Source organism: Dasypus novemcinctus, chromosome 8, assembly GCF_030445035.2.
Source record: "Dasypus novemcinctus isolate mDasNov1 chromosome 8, mDasNov1.1.hap2, whole genome shotgun sequence".
Taxonomy (NCBI): domain Eukaryota; kingdom Metazoa; phylum Chordata; class Mammalia; order Cingulata; family Dasypodidae; genus Dasypus; species Dasypus novemcinctus.
This window is the reverse complement of record NC_080680.1, coordinates 81,693,480-81,711,329: the sequence shown is the minus strand read 5'-3', so window position 1 is coordinate 81,711,329 and position 17,850 is coordinate 81,693,480. Positions and strand designations below refer to the sequence as shown.

The following is a 17,850-nucleotide window of genomic DNA, read 5'->3' as shown; positions in this document are numbered from 1 at the left end:
TTTTTTTTTTTATTAGAGCTGCAGGCAACATTTCTTATTTGCTATGCTTCCTCGTCCTCAATTTTCTCTTTTCTGTGTGTACTGATTTTGGCTACCAACGCTATCCCATTTCCTTTACATAATTCTCTCCTCCATCATTTATTGTTTCTCTTACATTCCACCTCTCTCTGCTTAGCCCCCAGTATTTATGACTTTTTATCTCTAATACCTCTAATCTGATTTCTATCATTTATTCACTCTTTTTTTGTTATATTTGAAATATTTTATTACTTTTATTAAAGTTAGTGTATATACCTAGATTGCCCATATTTGATAAATTTTTACATAATGAAAAAAATTTTACATAGTGAACATATCATAACCCAGAATAAGGAACAGAATATCACTAGCAACCCCAAACCCCCTTTCAACTCCATCCGGTTACCGCGCTTACCACACACTAGATTAATTCTGCCTAATTTTGAATATTATATAAATGAAAGATACAGTATGTGCTCTCTTTGGACAAAGAATGGATACTTTATCTCATCATTGGATGAGATGCACTCAAGCCATTGCATGGAGGCCATTCATTTTTGTTGCCATAAAGTATCTTATTGTATGACTTGATCCCAAATTATTTATCCACTCTACAATTGGTGCACAGCTTAGGTAGTTTTTTTTTTCTGGTAATATTTTATTTGAGTTGTGCTATTAATAAGATTCACATTTAAAATACATGTGTCATTTGGAGCTTTCTTTTGTCATTGTTTTTTTTTTCAGTTTTTTTTGGTCTTTATTTTTTTAATGTTACATTCAAAAAATACGAGGTCCCCATATACCCCCCACTCCCCTTACCCCAGTCCTCCTCCCATAACAACAACCTACTCCAACATCATGAGACATTCATTGCACTTGGTGAATACATCTCTGAGCACCGCTACACCTCATGGTCAATGGTCCACACCATAGCCCATAGTCCAACCAGTGGGCCATAGGAGGACATACAATGTCCGGTAACTGTCCCCACAGCACCACCCAAGACAACTCCAAGTCCCGAAAATGCCCCCACATCACATCTTTGCCTCCCACTCTCTACCCCCAGCAGCCACCATGGCCACTTTCTCCATACCAAGGCCATATTTTCTTCGATTACTAATCACAATAGTTCATGAATAGAATACCAGTAAGTCCACTCTAATCCATACTCTATTCCTCCATCATGTGGACCTTGGAATGGCTGTATCCACTCCACATCTATATCAAGAGGGGGCTTAGAGTCCACGTGGATGCTGGATGCAATCCTCCTGCTTTCAGTTGTAGGCACTTTTGGCTCCCTGGTGTGGTGGTTGACCTTCTTCACCTCCATGTTAGCATGTTATTCACTCTTTATGTTATTGTCCTCTCTTTTCTTTTTCCCTCTCTCCTAACCATACTGAGCTTTTAATTCATAGTATATTCCTCCCCATATTCAGTTTAATATTTCATTATAGGTACTCCACTTTTTTACAGTTATAACTATACACAGCTTCCATGAGTTCTATATACATTCTCCTAGATCTCACATGGTTCTTATGCTAACACTCACTATCAATACTACTACTATATTTTTCTTTTCTTATCCCTTTTGCTTTCTCTGCACCTGATATTTTCCTTTGAGGGAACATAGCCAACAACAAGGGAATCGAATAAGAAGAAAAAAGTGACAAAGAGAAGACTTACCATGCACACGAAAACAACAACTAATTAAACCCCAAGGCTAGAATAAGAAGATAATCAACAGAATAAACTCAACAAGATAAAATAATGACCAGACAGCAACAAAAAACTACAGACCATACCAATAATCAGGAAAACATGGCCCAATATAATGAACAAACTAAAAACCAGGAAAAGAAGTGGAACACCAAACAAGTAATTAAAGCTCTCAAAACATGTATCATGGACCAATTCAATGAAGTGAAGGAAGAGATTAAGCATATTAAGAAAACACTTGGAGAGCATACAGAAGAAATTGTGATCATGCACAAAAAGATCACAGAGATGATGGGGATCAATAGCACAATCCAAGAAATCAAAAATACACTCTCAGCAAATAACAGCAGATTTGAAGAGGCAGAGGAAAGAATTAGTGATGTGGAAGACAATACATCTGAAATCAAACAGATAGTAGAATTAATTGATAAAAAGATAGAAAAAATCCAGCAGGGACTTAGGGACCTGAGTGACAATGCAAAACGCAAAAACACGTGCATTATAGGCATCCCAGAAGGAGAAGAGAAGGGAAAGGGGACAGAAGGGGTGTTGGAGGAAATAATGGCTGAAAAGTTACAAAACCTATTGAGGAAGATGGGGATATACATGTCCAGGAAGCACAACACACCCAGCATATCCCAAAAGGCCTACCCCAAGACACATACTTGTCAAATTAGACAATGCACAAGACAAAGAGAAAATACTAAAAGCAGCAAGAGAAAAGAGAACCATCACATACAAGGGAGGCTCCATAAGATTAAGTGCTGATTTCTCATCTGAAACCATGGAGGCAAGAAGGCAGTGGTAAGACATAGTCAAGGTACTAAAAGAAAAAAATTTCCAACCAAGAATGCTCTATCCAGCAAAGCTAGCATTCAAAAATGATGGAGAGTTAAAAATATTCACAGATAAACAGAAACTAAGAAAGTATGCCAACAAGAAACCTGCCCTTCAAGAAATACTAAAGGGAGTTCTGCAGGAGGAAAGAAACAAACAGGAGAGACAGAGTTGGAGGAGAGTGTAAGAACAACTAAAACTACAAAATGAGTAAAAAAAAATCAGACAACATAAAACAAACACAAATCCAAAGAAAATATGGCTAATATAAGTAATTCCTTAAAAGTAATAACACTAAATGTCAATGGATTAAACTCACCGGTTAAGAGACACAGATTGGAAGATTGGATCAGGAAATCTGACCCATCTATATGTTGTCTACAAGAAACTCATCTTAGACCCAGGGATTCAAGGAGGTTGAAAGTGAATGGCTAGAAAACAATCTTACAAGCAAACAATAACCAAAAAAAGGCAGGAGAAGATATATTAATATCAGACAAAATAGACTTTAAATGCAAAACAACTGTGAGAGACAAAGATGGAAACTACATATTAGTGAAAGGGATAATCTTTCAAGAAGAATGAACAATCATAAACATTTATGCTCCTAACAAGGGTGCCTCCAAATACATGAAGCAAACACTGGAAAAACATAGTGAAAGAATAGATGCCTCTACAATTATAGTGGGGGACTTTAGTACACCACTATCAACTTTGGACAGAACATCTCAAAAGAGAATCAATAAAAGGGAAGCATACTTGGCCCAATGGATAGGGTGTCTGCCTACCACATGGGAGGTCCATGGTTCAAACCCTGGGCCTCCATGACTCATGTGGAGCTGGCCCATGCACAGTGCTGATGCGCACAAGGAGTGCCGTGCCACGCAGGGGGTCCCCCATGTAAGGGAGTCCCACGCGCAAGGAGTGCGCCCCATAAGGAGACCCGCCCAGCACGAATGAAAGTGCAGCCTGCCCAAGAATGGTGCCACACACAGAGAGCTGGCACAATAAGATAATGCAACAAAAAAAGAAACACAGATTCCCGGTGCCACTGATAAGGATAGAAGCAGTCACATAAGAACACACAGCAAATGGACACAGAGAGCAGGCAACTAGAGAGGGGGGTTGGGAGGGGAGGGAAATAAATAAATAAATAAATAAATCTTTAAAAAAAGAGAATCAACAAAGAAACAAAAACTTTGAACAGTATATTAGAGGAGCTGGACCTAATAGACATATACTAAACATTACACCCAAATACAGCAGGATATACATTTTTCTCAGGTGCATATGGCTCATTCTCCAAGATAGACATATGCTAGGCAACAAAGAAAGTCTCAATGAATTCAGAAAGATGGAAATCATAAAAATAATTTCTCTGACCACAGTGGAGTGAAGCTGGAAATCTGCAAGGGTCAGAGGCCCAGATTTCACAACAAGATATGGAAATTAAATAGCACACTCTTAGATAAACAGTGGGTCAAGGAGGAAATTTCAAAAGAAAGTAATAACTACCTTGAAACTAATGAAAATGATAACACAACATACCAAAACTTATGGGATGCAGCAAAAGCAGTACTGAGAGGGAAATTTATAGCCATAAATTCATACATCAAAAAACAAAGAGGCAAAATTGAAGAACTGCACACTTGGAGGAATTAGTAAAAAAAACAACAAAGTAACCCCAAAGGAAGAAGAAAGAAAGAAATAACAAAGAGAAGAGCAAAACTAAATGAAATAGAAAATAAGAAAGCACTTGAAAAGATAAACAAAACCAAGAGCTGGTTCTTTGAGAAGATCAATAAAATTGACAAACCCTTAGCTAGACTAACAAAGAAAAAAAGAGAAGATGCAAATACACAAAATAAGAAATGAGAAAGGAGATATCACCACTGACCCCATGGAAATAAAGACTATCATAAGAGGATACTTTGAAAAACTATATTCCAACAAGAAGGACAATTTAGAGGAAATGGACAAATTCCTAGAAACACATAAGCAGCCTCTATTGAGGAAAGAAGAAATTGCTGATCTCAACAAACCAATCACAAGTAAAGAGATAGAATCAGTCATTAAAAACCTCCCAACTAAGAAGAGCCCTGGGCTAGATGGCTTCACAGGTGAATTCTACAAAACATTCTGGAAAGAACTAATGCCAATCTTGCTGAAACTCTTCAAAAAAATCAAAACAGAAGGAACATTGCCTAACTCATTTTTATGATGCCAACATTACCCTAGTACCAAAGCCAAACAAAGACACCACAAGAAAAGAAAATTACAGACTAATTTCTCTAATGAACCTAGATGCAAAAATCCTCAACAGAATACTTGCTAATCTTATTCACCAACACATTAAACAAATTATACACCATGACCAAGTGGGATTCATTCTGGGTATGCAAGGATGGTTCAACATAAGAAAATTGATCAATGTAATACACCATATAAACAGACTGAAGGGAAAAAATCACATGATCATATCTATAGATGCAGAAAAAGCATTTGACAAAATACAGCACACTTTCTTGATAAAAACACTGTAAAAGATCGGAATACAAGGACATTTTCTGAACATGATAAAGGGTATATATGAAAATCCCACAACCAACATCATTTACAATGGTGAAATCCTAAAATCTTTCCCTCTAAGATCAAGAACAAGACAAGGATGCCCACTACCACCCTTTCTATTTAACACTGTCTTAGAAGTACTTGCTCAAGCACTGAGGCAAGACCCAGATATACAAGGCATCCAAATTGGAAAGGAAGAAGTCAAAATTTCATTATTTGCAGATGACATGATCCTATACATAGAAAACCCTGAGAAGTCTACAAGAAAGCTTCTAGAACTTATAAATGAGTTCAGTATAGTTGCAGGTTATAAGATAGTGTGCAGGAGACGGACTTTGGCCCAGTGGTTAGGGCGTCCGTCTACCATATGGGAGGTCCACGGTTCAAACCCCGGGCCTCCTTGACCCGTGTGGAGCTGGCCATGCGCAGCGCTGATGCGCGCAAGGAGTGCTGTGCCACGCAGGGGTGTCCCCCGCGTGGGGGAGCCCCCACGCGCAAGGAGTGCGCCCGTGAGGAGAGCCGCCCAGCGTGAAAAGAGGGTGCAGCCTGCCCAGGAATGGCGCCGCCCACACTTCCTGTGCCGCTGACAACAGAAGCGGACAAAGAAACAAAAGCAGACAAAGAAACAAGACGCAACAAATAGACACCAAGAACAGACAACCAGGGGAGGAGGGGAAATTAAATAAATAAATAAATCTTTAAAAAAAAAAAAATAAGATAGTGTGCAAAAATCAGTAGCATTTCTGCACACCAATAATAAGCAATCTCAGGAGGAAATCAAGAAACAAATATCATTTACAATAGTGAATTAAAAAATCAAATACCTAGGAATAAATTTAAAGGTGTAAAAAACTTATACACAGAAAACTACACAACACTGTTCAAGGAAATCAAAGAAGACTTAAATAAATGGAAAAATATTCCCTGTTCATGGATAGGAAAACTAAATATTATTAAGATGTCTATCCTACCAAAACTGATCTACACATTCAATGCAATCCCAATAAAAATCAACACAGCATTCGTTAAGGAACTAGAAAAACTAACTATGAAATCTATTTGGAAAGGAAAGAGGCCCCGAATAGCCAAAGACATATTAAAAAAGAAAACTGAAATTGAAGGAATCACAGTACCTGACTTCAAAACACTACAAAGCTACAGTTGTGAAAACAGCATGGTATTGGCACAAGGAGAGACACACTGACCAATGGAACCGAATTGAGAGTTCTGATATAGATCCTCATATATACAGTCATATAATATTCGGTAAGGCCACCAAACCCTCTCAACTGGGAGAGAATGGCCTCTTCAACAAATGGTGCCTGGAAAACTGGATATCCATATGTAAAAGAATGAAAGAGGATTGCCAACTCACACCTTATAGAAAAATCAACTCAAGATGGATCAAAGACCTAAATATAAGAACCAAGACCAAACTCAGCATGTAAATGCATTGCCTTCCCCCCAGTGTGGGACATGACTCCTGGGGATGAACCTTCCCTAGCACCGAGGTATTACTACCAAGTACCAGCTGATGATGTGGCTGGAGAACAATCCCTGAATAAAAGGGTCAACCCAGATCAGCAGAATATTTCAGCCTACATGTAATATCAGGAGTAAAAAATGCTTTTTGACCTTAAATCAAAGGGGGAAATGGAAAGGACAAATGAGTTTATATGGCTAGGAGTCTCCAAAAAAGAGCCAGGAGGTCATCAGAGGGGTCGCCCTTATGCACATCTCAGCAGAGTCCCAGAGACAGCTAAAGTAGATACAACCCCAGGTATTGGTTCTTCTGAGGGCTACAGAGACCTACAGTTCTTATGGTCATGGCAGATGGACTTCAGTGCCATGTCAGTTGGCCCTACTTTGAAGTTTGTGTACCTGAGTGTGATGGAGTTGGACTCAGATGTGATCTTTGTTCACAAGCCTCTCCTGTCACTTTTACTGGACCTGTGGTTGGCACTGGGATTTAGAGTATACTCAAGGGACCTGAATCTCTGGACTGTCCATGTGATAGCCAGGCCCTGAGCCTCAACAGACTTGCACCTCCTACCCTCTTGTTTATTGGACTTACCCCAGCCAGCTAACAGGGAGGCGAAGAAGGCCAAACACCACACCAGGGAGCCAAGAGTGCCTACAACTGCGAACAGGAGAATTGCATCCATCATCCAAGTGGAATTTAAGCACCCTCTTGATACAGAGGTGGAGTGGACATAACCATCCCAGGGTCCACAGAATGGAGGAATAGAGTATGGATTAGAGTGGACTTACTGATATTCTATTCTGGAACTATTGATTAGTAATGGAAGTAAATGCAGCATTGAGATGGAGAAAGTGGCCATGGTAGCTGCTGAGGGTGGGAGTGGGAAGAAGAGATGTGATGGGGGGACATTTTCAGGACTTTGGAGTTGTCCGGGGTGATACTGCAGCGACAGTTACCGGACACTGTATGTCTTCCCATGGCCTACTGGGTGAACTGGAGGAGAGGTAAACTATAATGTGGGCCATTGATCATGTGGCGCAGCATTGCTCAGAGATGTATTCACCAAGTGCAATGAATGTCACATGATGTTGGAGGAGGTTGTTGTTATGGGAGGAGTGGAGTGAGGGGGGTGAGGGATATATGGGGACCTCATATTTTTTGAATGTAACATTTTAAAAAAGACAAATTTTAAAAAATAAATATAATTGGGGAAAAAAGTAAATGATGAAACTATTATTGGAAACTGGAGGAAAGGGCGATCCATGTTTTAAGTTGAAGAGAACTTAGCAAGATTAGCTCCTGGTGTTTTATGGAAGGCAGAATTTGAAAATGGTGAGCCTGGGTGTTTATTTAGCTGAAGAAATCTCCGAAGTACACTTGGAGAATGCAGCATGGCTTCCCTTGCAGCTTATCAGAAAATGCTAGATGAGAGAAATACACTGAGGACTGAACTGTTGGGCACAAAGAAAATAGAAACTGATTCTATAATTCCAAGCCTTTGGAGATCAAACTCCCAGATGAAAGTACCCATTGGAGGACTTAACTACACTTGGATCTTGTAAATCAGGATTGAAGATGTAGTTATGTCAGAAAGACTTGTGGAAAGTCTTACTGTCTGACAGCTTGGACCACTGCTTCCTGCATGCTAAACTGACTTTTTAAGAGAGCTGTATGAACACCACTGTCAGTCTGGAATAAAAGGGTCATGGAAAGGAGAGATTGAAGGGAAATGACTTCAAGACGAAAACCTAGGTTGAGCAGAGGTCTGGAATTAAGACTTCACCTTGGGCCAAGAGAGGAACCCCACCCATGTGTTTAAAGGTGAGTTTGCCCCAGCAGTTGAAGAGGGTGGATGTTCCTGCCCAATGCTCTGGGAGAGTTTTGCCACCCCAGGGTACAGAGAGGGTGGAGCACATTCCTCAAGGATTTGGGCGGTTAAGGTCAGCACCCCATAGGTCTGAGAGGGGTGCACGTGTCCCCAGTGGATTAGGGAAGGCCAGATTGTCAACTCATTGCTCTAAGAGGTTTGAGCCTATATGCCAAAGGTTAGGGAAAGGCAGATGGTCAACTCGTTGCTTTGAGAGGTTGAGCCTGTATGCCAAAGGTTAGGGGGAATGTTGTCTTCATGTCACTGTACTAGGGGAGTTAAGTCTCTAATCCAAAGATTGGGTATGGTGTGGTAATCACTCCAAATCTCTTGGAGGGAGAGGTCTGGAACTTGGTGGACACCCAGATGCTTGATGAGGGTGGAACCAAGAAAAGGGTCATTGGGCAAGTCTGTAGAAAGGGTGGGTTCCCATAAGGCCCCAAGGAGAAGAAACCATCTTCTTAAGAATGACTCAGACTGAAAATTGAATGGAGGATTCCCTGCAGGTTTACTGGACTGTAGAGGACCTGTAACTCGTATTTCCCTCCCAATTTCTCTTTATTGTAATGAAAATGTCTATCCTTTTTCTGTCCATTTGTGTTGGAAGCAGATGAATTGTCTTGTAATTTCAGATGTCTACATCCAGGCAGGAATTTGCCCCAAGACAAACTGTATTTCTTTAAATTGATTGTGATATGATTTAATACTTGTGTTGCTAAATGATTTAAGTTTTTGAAAAATATTGTAATGTCTTTTTGGAACTCAGAGGATGGAGTGTAGCAGTTTGATATTATTGATGAATTCCAAAAAGAAATATTGGATTATGTTTGTAAACTGGTCTTTTCCTCTGGGCATATATGATTTATATTGCATTGTGCCATAGGGCATTAAGTCCCCGCCCTTTGGTGGGTGGGGACTCAGAGATAGAAGGCGTGGCAAAAGACAGAATTTAGGGTTTTTAATGTTGGAGTTTTGATGTTGGAGTTTGATGCTGAAGCCTTAAGCTGGAGCCCCCAGAGGTACACACAGAGGAAAGAAACAAGCCCTGGGAAGAGAGGAACCCAGGAAGCCTGAACCCTGGCAGATGTTGGCAGCCATCTTGCTCCAACACGTGGAAATAGACTTTGGTGAGGGAAGTAACCTATGCTTTATGGCCTGCTAACTGTAAGCTTCTACCCAAATAAATACCCTTTATAAAAACCAACCAATTTCTGGTTATTTTGCATCAGCACAACTTTGACTAAGACAGCTCTGTGAACATATTAAAAACCAAAGAATTGTACACTAAGGGGTAAATTTTATAGTATCTGAATTAGATCTCAATAGAGCTATTATAAAAACATCAAAAGCCCTTTGATAACTAAGTTTGGGGCAAAGGAGAGCTAAGTGGGAAATTCAAATTGCTTCATGACTTTCAGCAAATCTTTCAACTCTCACCTCTTCAAATTCCCCCTTGGACCACCTTCTGAAACCACCTGAAACACACCATGCCATTTTATAATTCCATGCCTTTGTATATACCATTCTCCCGTCAAGAATGCCCTACTCCCTCTTCTCTTTCTGGTAACTCCAGTATATCCTTCAAGACCATTTTAAAAATCCTGTCTCTAAGAAATGATCCCTTTTTGCCCTCCAGGTAAAGTTGATCATTCCCTCTATACCATAAATACTAGTTTATGCATCTCCCCCTGTTAAGAGACCCTGAACTCCTTGAGTTTACTACAGCCCCAGGACCTAATGCTTATAAACACTTAGTAAATGTTAATTGAATAAATGAATGACAAAAATGCTTTCCTTACTACTGACTAGAGATAGTGCTATTTTTTCTCCAACCAATTTAATTGGTAAAAGCCATACAAATATAACTTGAGTTCTGTCCTTCAGAGACCAATAAAATGAAACAGAAATATAAATTTGTGACCAACATTGAGATTTAAGGAAAATTACCATAAAGCAACATTTCTTGGGGGTGCATAGTTCAGATACTTGTCATTGTTGACCGAACACACTGAAGTCAATACTCTTTTATTCAACATATTAAATGTGTTGTTTAACTCTGGTAACCACAGCTGTGACTTAGTTAACGATCTCAATAAATCCTACTTAAATCAGAGACAGGAAAAAATTATGCAAATGAATTCTTATCTGTTTTTCTGCCCAAGGCATATTTGATAACAGATAAAACATACTCCAAACAGTCTCTACTTAATAGTCAGGAAGTCATTTGAGGTTTTATTTGGATCACAATCAAATACAAAGAAGAGAAGCCTGGTATATTCATAAATGCTTTTATTTTAGAAAGAAATTACACATTAAAAGGAGACAGAGTTAAGGGCTTACATTCACATATGGAAGTGAATCTAGGAAAGTCAACAGTTATTAGGGTACAGAGCCACATGATTAAAAAAGACAGTAAGTAATGACATGGGCTTGCATTAGATTCATCCACAAAATAATATCTTTCGTTTAAAAACAAAAATATAATGGTCTTTAAGATAGCTCTCTTGGAACAAGTTTGTAGCTCCAATAGACTTTAAAACCAAGCCAATCACACCGGTCTCCATAGGCTGTATTGCACCCACATTCATCCAGCAGGATGGAAACCATTCATCAATTATACCTTACAGCTAGATAGGATGTCTTCCACTAATCTCTTGTAAACCCAGGCATCACCCTTAAGCCGCTGCCTCCTGATACCCACCACATCAGGTTTTTGAAGCTGGCACACTTCTAGTTCAAACTGCATTGTCACTTTGCCAAAATCTGACTGTGTTTGACACTTCAGTGTATAGCTGTGAAAAACAAGTTAAGAAGCCAGTTAGTAGGAGAACCATGAATATTCTGCACATTACAAGAGGTTTCTAAGCCTTAAGGTGGCCAGGGGGAAATGAACCATTATTTCATATTATACAATGTATTACTGCTCAGAGTTTCCAAAAAACCTAGTTATGCTTTGGTGATGGAGTATGACTGGTGTTTTCCCAGAAGCTAAACTAGGATCCTGTGAAAGAATGAGAATGAAAAAGGCTTTATCAGAATTCTCCCTTGCTCCAAAGAAAAGCCCTTCTTTCATAGCTATATATGCCGTTATGCTCAAGAAATCTTTTGGCATCCTTTATGCAACCCTTTCAGCAGTGTAATCCATGAATATTAAGCCATTTCCACAAGATTCACAACAAAGGAAAGTGCAGAGAAGATTACGAATAGTTTTTGTATGAGTACCTCATCAGAAACTTCTGTCTTTTGTATAAATAAAGATGAAGCCACTAACCTGTCAGAAGGACAAGTATTTTTGAAGTTTTTCTAATAGTAATAAGAGACTATGATCTATACAACATTTTACAGCAGGGATATAAAAGAAAGCCCCCAGAGGTGGTACACTCCCATGGTTGAAACACATAGCATTTATGATTAGAACTGACATGTTACCTACACTGATATAGAAAGGCCCAGCATAAATGAAGCCGCAAACTCATTAAAAAAAAAAAAAAAAGAAAAAAAAATTCCTGAAAAGCTGCATAAATTGAATTCATGTAAATCCAATTTAAATTTTTTTTTTTACATTTTTTAGAGCTTCATGTAATTGTCTACATGATTTTCAATAAACAATGGTCAGGATCGTTTTTAGGTTTCAGTTCCCTAAATATTTAAGGGCACATGACAAGGCACTATTTTGTAGAAGTGTAAGGAAATTACTTTGTATCTGTTATAGAATTATGAGGTTTCACAAAATATCATCTATTTTCTTACTTACTAAATTATGTGTTGAGGGGAAAGGGGTTTGATCATAACTGAAAAGTCATTTGGTGGCAGGTCACTCAACAGCGACAAAAAAAAAAAAAAAAAAAAAGAGATGACTTAAGAGTTAAGATGATTTCCTAAAGTACTGAAAACCCAAGCCTGTAAAATAGCAAGTCATAAAGAGAAGGAATCTATATAAATCCCTGATTTGAGATGTCTCATAAATTTAGATTACAATTTGTAAGCATTATCTTAAAGCAGAAAATAGAGGATTTAAACAAAACAACAAAAAGTTCAGATTTTCCTATTTTGAAGTAAAAAGTCTAACTTTGAAATAGTGGCAATATGGGTGCATAAAGAACTTCTATTGCTTGTACAAGAGAATACATTATGAACAATTATACTACCACAAAAGATGTTTGGAATGAGGTGGGAGAAATATATTTTGCCAGGGAGGGAGAGAGGGAATCAACCCATATTTTCTCAAAGCCCGAAGGTATCAAGTAATAAATGCAACAGCCTGTAAGGGAGCTTCTTACCCCTTTTGTACAAAATCAACATGCTTCTTTGGAAGAACAGACATTATTTCATTCAAGAGTTGATCTGGATTCACTAATCTGGTTGTAGTCACATTATAGTGAAGCTTAAAAAGTAAAAAGAATCAGTGAAAGGTAAATCTTTCTATCAACACAAAGATCATCCTACCCAATATCTAACATTCTCTATCTGATCTAAAGATCTATAACTCCTCAATACAGTACTATTTTAAATGGAAATACTGCAAGAAAAACATTGAAAGAATTTACAGCCATCTTTTGGGAAACCTGGTTATGATAGCACTAGAAGAGATTTCTATTATTAGTAACTACACCCATATTTTTCTTTAAGAAATAAACAAATATTGAATAGCAAGAATCCATCTGTTTGAACTTTACCGGTTTCTCCCTCTCCACATTATGACAGAAAAATTAACAGTCCTGAAATGTAAACTGTGGGAAGATAAAACAAATGCCCTCGATTTTGTTTGTATTTGGTTGGATATGCTTCTCTAATTTCTTCTGGATTATTTAAAGGACTATATAGAATTCTAAGAGTTGATTCTATGACATTCTTTGAGGGAATTAATATAACAAGTATTCCTTTTAAAAAGTAATAAGTCAAGTTATTTCTTTCTCACTAAGAGCATAATTCTCATACATGTTTATTTTCATTCCTGACTCATCTAGTAGTATCTTCACTATCAAACAAAGTCTTCGTTTCTAGGTCTTTCAGATTTGAGTTCCTTTTGTAAATAACAAAATGCTGAGGTTGGAAATACACCCAATACCTCTCTTTTTAAATTAAGAATCTGTGGCTCCAGACACAAACCCATATATCTACGGTAGAGTGATTTTCAACAAGGGTGCCAAGGTTTTTTAATGGGGAAATGAATAGACTTTTTAACAAATGGTGCCAGGAAAACTGTACAACCATATGAAAAAGAACAAAGCGACATCCACCACTTCTATGAATTCTTCTGCCACTCTATGAATTCTTCAAGGACTCGGGCTGTGTCTTATTCATCCCTTTATCTTTTACTTCCCCCACTTCCACCAAACAAAAATAACATTGGTTAAAATGTTTGAATGAAAGCTCAGAGAGAATCCAAGAGAGTAAGGAGGATATTATATCTACTCATAACTTATTTTTCCTTTTCTCTTCCCCACCAAATATACTGTTTACTCCACTGATATATTAAACCTTTTAAAGCCTAATAGGTCTATCAATTAAGGTCCGCTCTTGTTGGCCGGGCCCTTGAGGCCCTCCCAACCCACTTTCCCAACATGTCTTTCACTATACCTCTCATACACACCACACTCAAAGTTCAAATTGACTTCCCATGCATTCAATTATTTGTTTAGGGTGTACAAAGATATATGTGTGTCAGAGACTCTTCTGTGCAACACTTAAGCTTAAGTCTCCATCTTTAAAGCAGCTCTTAGTTCCCCATAAATGCCCCATGCCTCCATGTTTTCACTGTGATTATTCCCTCTACCTGACCTTGAATGTTTAAATTATAATTATTTGTCCCTTGAAGGGAACAACTGCATCTAATTTACCTCTGAATTCTCAAAGCATTGTAACAAATTTCAGATGCTAAAAATTATATATAAACTAAACGAATGCAGATGTAAATAAAAAATGCTAGTTGAATAATTCGTTATTTCAATACTTATCTTTAAGAAAAAAAAAAGTGATGCAGTTGACAGCTTCTGAAACCCCTATTAGAGAAATACAGTTCATTTACCTTTAATCTTCTTGGTCCATCTTTGGCAGAGCCCTTTCTTTTGCTCCTGGTAAGCACAGTTATAACTTTATCCAATCCCTTTTCAAGGCTCCCAAACACTTTGGCTCCTTTTCTTTTTGGAGTATCCTCTATGTGTGCTTGGTTAAGATCCAGTTCCACTGAGCGGCACCTTAAAAAAAAAGCACAAGTAAAGCTGGGCCTCTGCCAGTTAGGGTCTTCACAGGCCATGCTTTCATCCTGTTCATTAGATGTGCATCATTCAGGTAGGCCAGGGCAGATCAACTGACCCTTCCTCAGGGAAAGCTAGAGCCATCTCCCACTGGGATGATAGCCAAATGCCATTTGGCAAAACTATTTTCCCCTCAATTTTTTTTCCAATGTCAAATATAGAGAAAATTTTTTAAAAAAACAATACAATGAACATCCACATTTCTTCTTAGATGCAACAACTGCTAATATTTTGTCACATTTTTACTTCTCTAAGTATATAAATAGATAATAAATTCATTCAGTATTTGAACGAATTTGCTGAGCTGTCTGAAAGTAAACTGAAGATATCAGGACACTTGTCCTTTTTTTTTTTTATTTTATTTTTTTCTTCCCTTCTACCTCCCCTGCCCTGCTGTTTTTGCTGTCTGTGTCCCATTGCTGTGTGATCTTCTTTATATATTTCTCTTTTTGTGTTCTCTTCTTTCTCCTCTAGAAGTAAGATGTTCCTGGGAACCTTTGATGTGGAGAGAGGTTCCCTGTCGATTGTGCCACCTTAGCTCCTGGTCTCTGCTGCGCTTCACCTTGACTCTTCCCTTCATCTTTCTTCTATTGCGTTATCATCTTGCTGTGTGATTCACTTCCACGGACACTGGCTCATCACGTGGGCACTTGGTTTTGCTGCCGAGCCCTCAGGTTGCCACATGGTCACTGGCTTGCCGCGCAGGTGCCCACATTGGCACTCGGTTCACCAGGTGGACACTGGCTTGCCATGTAGGCATGCTTTCTCTTCTTCTTTTTCACCAGGAGGCCCCAGGGGTTGAACCGGGTCCTCCCATATGGTAGGCAGTAGGTCCTACCACTTGAGCCACATCCACTTCCCAGGACACTTGTTCTTGAAATACTTCAACATATATCTTTGATAAATATTTTCCCACATAACTACAATACAATTATCACATCAAGAAAATTAATAATTCCATTGCATCATCTTATATCAATTCCCTCAATTCTCCCCACAATGGATCCTACTTCAAAAATAATAACTATAACAGATAATGAAGGGTCACCTATTCTGCATAACTTTTCATACAAAAGGATTGGGTTTTTTTTGAAACATAATTAATATCTTTACTATTTGGGGATACTGCTGTTGTGCATATCTATACTTTTCTAGTGGGAGAGTAGGGAAAAATAGGCCTCAGTGGGGAGTTAGGGGGTTGGGGTTAGAGTCACTGTCTTCCCTCCCAGCCGTTTTCTAAGTGAAAGTACAAGTTCTACTGCCAACCAGTTTCACAATTCTACTCCATGAGGAAGATAGTGGCAACAGCTCCAGTAACGGACACAAACCATCCCCATCCAGACATTTCTATATTATCTAACAGAACCTATACAGTGGTTCAACTTAATCAAGTTTATCATATGTGAGAAAAGGAAATGAGACTACAAATACTAAAGACAAAAGAGTTTAAAAAACTGAACACTTACCGCCTCTCAGGGCTAATGACACCTATCATTAACTTGCTTGTTTCTGCTGAATTTACTGGCACATCAATTGGGATTTCATTTAGGCACTGGTTTCTATCTATTAGAAAAACAAAAACAAAAAAAACATACGTAGCTGACATACTATGGTTTGGAAATTTCTATCAATAATACATACATCATCTTATTCACTGACCCAGAAATATTATAATCACTTGGGCAGTCAGGTCAAAGGTTCCAATTCTCTAAAGAAATATTTCTTAAACTATAATCCACAGTTAGTGGCAATGCTTCAATATGTGGTCATCAATTGTAACAAATGAAGGATGCTGATAATGTGGAAAAGTGTGGGAGGAGGAAGAAGTGGGGTATTCAGGAATCCCTTGTATTGTTTATGCAACATTTATATAATCTAAAGTTTCTTTAAAATAAAAAAAGAGAAATTTGTGTGATTTATAATTAAAATCAAATCATTTTTCCTTGTATGTGTGGCTCTTTTTGTTCCACTGCAGGACTAAAGGTAGGCTTATGGTTTTAATATAAATACCACATGACAAATCTAAATAAAATAATATGCAGATTTTATGAGTACTGATTCTCTTTCCTATAAACAAAATCAATCTATATTTATACAAGGGCACACTATATGCCTTTAATTAAAAGAGTATTAAAAAGTGTTAATTGGGGAGCAGATGTGGCTCAAGTGGTTGAGAGCCTGCTTCCCACATGGAAGGTCCCAGGATTGGTTCCCAGTGCCTCCTAAAAACAAAACAAAAACAAACAAAAGCAAAACAAACAAAAAACCCAACTCAGGGGAGTCAATGTGACTCAGTAGTTGAACACAGGCTTCCCATATATGAGGTTCTGGGTTCAATTCCCAGCCCCAGTACCTCAACAAAGAAAAGTGTTAATTCAATTCATAGCCCTATTCAACTCTATTAGGAAAAGAGAACAATTCCCTGTGAATATTTGATAAAAATTACTAAAGAGGTCTGAGCTTTGGTTATTTCTTACATTCCATGTTCCAGAATTTTGTCTTTTATTCAGGTAGGGTATCTGCATTCCAGATAGTGTGTAACAAATTTGCATTAACAAATCAGGTATTACTGATCAGTTAACTTTCTGTTCATCATTGAAAAGTTTTATACTCTTTAGAAATAGTATTTGCTTCATAATAATAAAAATATGGTATCAAGTTTTTACAAAGAGATTGGGGATTTTGTTTTGTTTGTAACTATTCTCAGTGGTTTTATAAGAACAAGAAAATAAGATCAATCGAAAATATCTGTGAAAACAGTTTTCATTTTTGTATGCTGAGAGTATATCCTATTATACATAGTTGCCCTTCAACAAACTGTCAACGACTGGATTGTACAGGATTCAGAAAAATAAAATTAATGTTTAAGTAAAAAATAACTCACAGCAAAAGTAAAATACTAAGTGCTAATGGAAACTACCAATTGTGGATTTAGCCATCTGCTCCCTTAAGCAGCTCTGCTGGTTTTGTTTTTTTTTTAAAAAGGTCCATAATAGTTTTGGCCAATACTATCTTTCTCACAGGGACATGATGTGTAAACTGATAACACTTTAAGATTATAAAAATAAATTTCAAACTACCCAGTTTTTAAAACCTTCAAA

General features: G+C 37.9%; 1 protein-coding gene across 3 annotated transcripts in view; it reads right to left on the bottom strand.

Annotated features, from left to right (window-relative positions):
• Positions 1 to 10,764: 10,764 nt before the first annotated feature.
• MELK (maternal embryonic leucine zipper kinase) overlaps positions 10,765 to 17,850 on the bottom strand; it is a 143,259-nt gene continuing 136,173 nt past the window's right edge. For all 3 annotated transcript variants that reach the window (XM_004457268.5, XM_004457270.5, XM_004457269.5), the window contains 4 exons: positions 16,216 to 16,312; positions 14,521 to 14,689; positions 12,773 to 12,876; positions 10,765 to 11,284 (listed from right to left, as the gene is read on the bottom strand). In XM_004457268.5, coding sequence (XP_004457325.1) covers positions 11,107 to 11,284; positions 12,773 to 12,876; positions 14,521 to 14,689; positions 16,216 to 16,312 — 548 coding nt within the window. In that variant the 3' untranslated portion in view covers positions 10,765 to 11,106. The remainder of the gene's footprint in view (positions 11,285 to 12,772; positions 12,877 to 14,520; positions 14,690 to 16,215; positions 16,313 to 17,850) is intronic.